The sequence below is a fragment of the Trachurus trachurus genome (genome assembly GCF_905171665.1).
Source record: "Trachurus trachurus genome assembly, chromosome: 24".
NCBI lineage: Eukaryota > Metazoa > Chordata > Actinopteri > Carangiformes > Carangidae > Trachurus > Trachurus trachurus.
The window spans coordinates 2,963,581-2,969,977 of record NC_139910.1 but is presented as its reverse complement, the minus strand read 5'-3'; the positions used below and the strand labels follow the sequence as shown (position 1 = coordinate 2,969,977).

Below are 6,397 nucleotides of genomic sequence, written 5' to 3'. Positions count from 1 at the left end.
CCCTTTAAGATTAATTTTGAACCTTTTTTTTTTAAGTGTGATTCTTAACCTTAATTAATTATTATAATCTGTGATGGATGTTTGTTTCTCTGATAAATAAATAACATCTGATGTATATTTTCTAACAGACACAGAACCTGCAGTTCTCTGGTTCCGCCACCAGGAGGCAGCACAGGACCAGGAATCAGCCCGCAGCTCCAACCGGAAGTCTCCAATGTGGCTCTATACTGCGCACATGCTCGGCTCCTCCTCCTCCTCCTCCTCCTCCTCCTGACTGCTGTTTGTGTTCAGAGTTCAGTTCGTTTGGAGCTTCGTTAGCAAACATGGTGAGTTGAGTTCACACTTTTTACACGTTCATGCTGCGTCAGAGTGAATTAAAGACATGAAGGAGAAGAAGAACTTAGTGTGTTGATGCTGCTGCTGCAAGAAGGATCAGGAAAATGTTGCTTTCACTTTCAACCAACTTTATTGTTCCTCTTCACAAGTCCAGAAGGAAATGTTTTACTTTTACTCCATCTCTTGAGTTTATAGAAGAATATTCACCACAATACAGAAGATTTTAAAGTGTAATGGATCATTTATGTTTATACATTAAACTACGACAGGATGTAACAGCCTCATCCTGACACAGTCAGAATAATAGTAATTGTTATGATGATTATTACATTATTACATTAGGCTACATTACAGTGGCTCAGGAAATGCAGAATATAAAGAGGACAAAAGATGAGATAAAAATAAAGATAAATATGTACAAATATACAATGATGAATATGTGTACATTACATTATAGTGGCTCAGGGAATGCAGAATATAAAGAGGACATAGAGATGAAGAAGGAGGAAGAGAGGAATAAAGATTATAAATGAATAAAAAAAACCACTGCTGCGATTAAAAATTGGGATTATTCCACCAATTTTGATTTCTAAACTCTTCCTAAGTTTAAAAAGTAGTGTTGTGTTGTTTTAAAATTAATATGAACTTGTTTTCTTTGCATTATAGCCTACAAGGTCTGAAAACAACAGCATTTTTTTTTTGTTATTTTGACCTGTTGCCATTTTCTGCAAATAAAGAAATGCTGAAATTTTGTCAGTAGGTTATAGAATGAAACCAAAGTGTTGATTTTACTCAAGAACATAGAATAGTATGAATAGTAAAACCAGAGGAATTGATCATTTTGAAGTGGTCTCTTCATTTTTTCCAGAGCTGTATGAATTTGCGTTTACCTTAACACTTTTCCGTTCCTCCTCCTCCTCGTCTTCCTCTTAAAAAACTGAATCAAAGATGGCGTCGACCTGATGAATCAGATCTTTGTGAGTTCAGCTCATTAACATGAAGGTCACATGACTCCTCCCCCCCCCACCTGTGGGGTCAGAGGTCAGGCTGCTGTTTGGTTAAGCACAGTAGGATCTGGTTAAAGATCTGAATGGACCACACACACACACACACACACACACACACACACACACTGAAACATGTTGTTTTTGTGTGTGTGTGTGTGTGTGTGTGTGTGTGTGTGTGTTACCCAGAGTTCCCCTGGAGGAGGCTCGGCGCTGCAGGTCCACGCCGTGCGGTTCGGTCCGGGTCGGGAGCTGCTGAGTTCTCTGACGTCGTTCGTGGAGGAGCGGCGGCTGCGAGCGCCCTTCATCATCACCTGCGTGGGCAGCGTCACCAAGGCAACGCTGCGGCTCGCCAAAGCCACCGCGGAAGACACCAACCATGTGAGACGTGTTTTTGTTTTGTTTTCCTTTTCATTCTTCACCTTTCAGACCGTCCTTACCCAGCATGCACTGCGGGGGAATGTGAACGCACCTCCACAGCCTTTAAAGGGATAGTTCAACATGTTGGCAAATTGGCCCATTGCCATAATCCCTATAGTCATAGCAGTAGGTTCGTTACCTTTAATTGTTGGTGCAAGCTATTTTTAGAATGGCGGAGCAGAGCCGTGAGCTGCTCAGAGCTACGCTACAGAGGCTCATTATGGGATTTCTTGGTTTCCCTCATCAAACTCATCAAATACACAATCCAACAACTCCACAATGCTCTGGTGGACAAGTTGTGAGCTGCACATTCACCACGCTATGAGATAATAACACAACGTTACCAGACAGAGTTGTTTTAGAGGGAAATTCATGCAAAACCGCTGATGTGCGTTGCCTTCAGGGACAGTTTTTCATCAACAGTCTCTGAATTTCCCTCTAAAACAACTCGGTAACGTTGTGTTATTATCTCATAGCGTGGTGAATGTGCAGCTCACAACTTGTCCACCAGAGCGTTGTGGAGTTGTTGGATTGTGTATTTGATGAGTTTGATGAGGGAAACCAAGAAATCCCATAATGAGCCTCCGTAGCGTAGCTCTGAGCAGCTCACGGCTCTGCTCCGCCGTTCTAAAAACAGCTTGCACCGACAATTAAAGGCAACGAACCTACTGCTACGACTATAGGGATTATGGCAATGGGCCAATTTGCCAAAATGTTGAACTATCCCTTTAACATATCATATATGAATGATATACTGGCAAAAATGAACGAGGGAATCGGGAGTTCACACACAATAAAATAAGAATGCACGATAGAAACAGAGATGTCTTTTATTGAACGACTAAATTATGTTCTGTCATTATGAAACAAAACGTACATGTTATTATAAAATCCATTGGAAAAAGGAGGTTTTTATACGCACATCATGCTGTAGGCTATTGAGGTGCAGGGCAATAAGAAATAACGTAGAAAAAGAGAGCGTTGCCCGCACACTCTTAAAGGAGGTCACAGTGATACACCTGTGACCCTATATATGGGTGTGAGCGTTCCTTTGTTCTGTTGGCACCTGAAGAAGACCACACATGGTCGAAAACGTTTGTGCAAGTGCTAAATAAATCACTGTGACCATTATAAAATCTATTCACATAAACAATATGGCGGATGGTAGTAACTGTGCGCTCTCCTCTGGTCCCTCAGGTGCTGAACCTCAGCGGCCGGTTTGAGATCGTGTCCCTGGTGGGGACGCTGGGCCCGCGCCCGCACCTCCACGTCTCGCTGTCGGACGCTGAGGGGCGGACGCTCGGCGGTCACGTGCTCGGCGACCTGGAGGTTTTCACCACGGCCGAGGTGGTGGTGGGCGAGGCGCTCGACCTGCACTTCACCAGAGAGATGGACCAGAGCACCGGTTTCCCCGAGCTGGTGGTCGGACGACGCTCGCAGACGGACGAGTCGACCTCGACACCATCACCGGACACATGATGAGCTCGATGGAGCTGCAGTGTCTGTTTTGTAATAAAAGGATCTTTTTTCTATGTTATTGTTGAGTGTATTCACTTTAAATGAATGAATAAATGAATAAAAAGAAAAAAATGTATGTAACTATTGTACATACAAAAGAAAGAAAAAGAGAAATTAAAAAAATACGATAAAATAAAGAGAAAACACCGCACATTGTTCGAAAAAGGAGTGGGAAGAAGTACAATACTTTTTTTTATTTCCCACCTCTTTTTAACTACTCTTCAGTTTGTAACTACACAGATATCCTAACTACATAATACACCTATATAAATATATACCATATATAGGCTACACTTCATAAATATCTATATCATATAATTACAAAAATAAATATATACTACACACATATCCTCGTAAATATAAATATAAATATATACAGTATATAAACTATCCCCATAAATAAAAGTCCCAGTATGTAACTTATTTGGCGTTTTATTAGCAAAAATCAAATACTGTATGTCTTTCATAAATCCGTATTTCACTGAAGGTGAATCACAGCTGCATCCAAATGAAAGCTTTCTGGTTCCTTAGAATGAGTTGTTACAAGTCGTTACAAATACATAAGTGGGCAACGCACCGAACCGAGGCGGCCATGTTGCATCGCCATTTTTTTACGTTGAGTGGCAGCGTGACCGTAGGTAACCGTAGATTTCGTCCGTGTGACTTTCTCAGCTATTTCTAGCTCAATCCAAAAAAAATCTTACTCTTGAAAATGATTTGGCGGCCAAATGGATGATTGGATGAATCATTTTAGATCCTACGTTCCCTGAAGGCAACGTGAAAGGGGAAGGTCTCTAGGCCTTTTGGTTGAGCTGTCTGTCATGATGCCACGCCCCTCTACGCCACATTAGGGTCAAAAGTCTGAAACTGAAAAAAAAAGATTTAAAACTGAAAAAAAACATAAAACATGCAACTGAAAGAAATAGGATCCCAAATATCAAAACATATGAAAGCGAAAAATGAAAATAAATGATTTATTCAAAAGAATTACCAGAGTTGATCATAATCATATTTAACCTGAAAAAAACTCTTTATACATTTTCTTTTATTTTGAATACGCTGATGTATTTTTATACATACATACTACAGTGAGAGTGTGTAAGGACTGATTTCAAAATAACTAAATAGGGTTCAGCGTTACTTGCAGGTGGGAGCTTCTCACAGGATTTTGACATGTCATTAACTCAGAAAAACAGAAAAATGAATTACTTTGGGAAAAATATATATTAAAAAAAAGGAAGAATTTACTCAGAAAACTGAAGGAACTCCTCAGAAAAACTGAAAAATAAATCAAATAAAAAAAACATTTTCTTTTTTCTCTCTTTTTTTCAAGTGCATGCAATACGTTTCCGTATAGAAAGGTGAGTTGTCTGCATCTCTGACAATCGGTCACCTGTGCATGGCTTTTAAAAGCATTACTGAGTCTTTCTGAGCATTAAGCTTGATTGAAGCTTGATTGAAAGGCATCTAACTCCTCCTACGATTTGTTACATGTTGAAATAACTCTTTTTATGTTTTATTTTTGCTCGTGTCATGTTCATGAAAATCAAAAATCTCAAAATATCAGAATATTTAATATTGATTCAAGGTGTATTTATAAACTGACTCTGACTCATATTTCTACCCAAATTATTTTTTTACAGTGTTGTTTATTGATCAGTTTGAACAATCGGTATCAGAGTATCAATGTCGTTCGGCCTGCAGCTTCCACACATACACACAGTGAGCAGCAGCCAATAGGAGGGGGAGGGGGGGGCGGTACTCTGTGGGGGGGGGGGCAGCTTTTTGCTAATTGATGTTAAACTGAGCTGCAGCCTTTCAGAGCCTCTGACCCCCCCCGGTTGTGACGAGACAAAGCGAGAACCCCCCCATGGATTAACCGTGACCTGGGTGAAGAAAGGAGGTCTCGTTGGGGGGGTCAGAGGGAGGGGCGGGGGGAGTGGTAACAGCCCTTTAATGGAGTTTAATTGGAGCTGCTGACGGACGGTTCACAGCCTGATGATCCGTGTCTGTCTAAATCTCAGATTCAGATTCAGAGATGAAGAGCATCGATCATTCATTTGTCTCATCAGCAGAAATGTGGTTTAATTCCTTCTCATTAACACCGACTTAATGTCAATATATCAATGTCAAATTGTCAATATATCAATATTTTTGAAAGATTAGTTTTGTCCCAACCAATATCTGAGGACTCCGATTTCTTCATTGGCTTCCAGTGAAGCAAAGAATTGATTTTAAAATTTTACTTATTGTTTTTAAAGCTCTGAATGGATTCCCTATACGAACTCAAGTCTCCTACAACAGTATATATTCTTTTAAAAGCAGACTAAAAACATTTATTTTCTCACAAGCTTTTAGTTTTTAATAGTTTTTAAAATTTGCACCATTACCTTATATTTGTATTTTTGTGCTTTTATATGTATTTTACGTGTATTGCTTATGTAATGTTGTGCTTTGTTTTGTTTTTGTGATGCACATTGAGTTTGAGCTTGTTGAACGAAATGTGCAATATAAATAAAATTGAATTGAGGACGTGCAGTGTTGAATTTGGTATATTTTGTATGCACACTCAGACGCTTCAGAAGAAGAAAAGAAATTGGGAAAAAAAATAAAAGAAATTGGGTTGTTACAGTAGCATTTTAGCATACAAGGTAAAAAAAAAAAAAGAAAAAAGTAGAATAATAATGCAATAAAATACGCAAATATAAATTATATAAAACAAACATAAAAAACAGAGAGGGAGAGACATTACAGAGACAGAGACAAATTATCTCAAGAAAAAATAAAAAGAAAGAGCGCAAAGTGTGTTGGATTGTGGATTCAAGAAACACATACATACTTTCTTAAATTCATCTTTTTTTAAGGTATTTGCAGATGTAACAATACCCAAGTGTTTTATGTCTAAATATTCAGAACAATCTCAGTTCTACACTGAGGTCCATTTTTATCAAAGAACATTGTATAGAGAAATAATTTAGGCCAAATGCTGGAAATTTGAAGTCTGCTTTTTGATAAATGTCAAATCCCTTGTGAAAACACCTTCAGTCATGAGGACGAACTGTTTTGGTGCTTGAAATAGGTTTACCAAAGTCTTCGCTTCACAAAAGCAGTGGAATATA

General features: G+C 39.0%; 1 protein-coding gene across 1 annotated transcript; it reads left to right on the top strand.

Annotated features, from left to right (window-relative positions):
- Positions 1-1,475: 1,475 nt before the first annotated feature.
- LOC311007097 (bifunctional protein GlmU-like) lies at positions 1,476-3,292 on the top strand (the record flags this gene model as incomplete). Its single annotated transcript, XM_084000184.1, has 2 exons — positions 1,476-1,721; positions 2,958-3,292. 2 exons carry the CDS (start codon positions 1,476-1,478, stop codon positions 3,237-3,239), a joined length of 528 nt encoding a protein of 175 aa, XP_083856310.1. The 3' UTR covers positions 3,240-3,292.
- Positions 3,293-6,397: the final 3,105 nt, after the last annotated feature.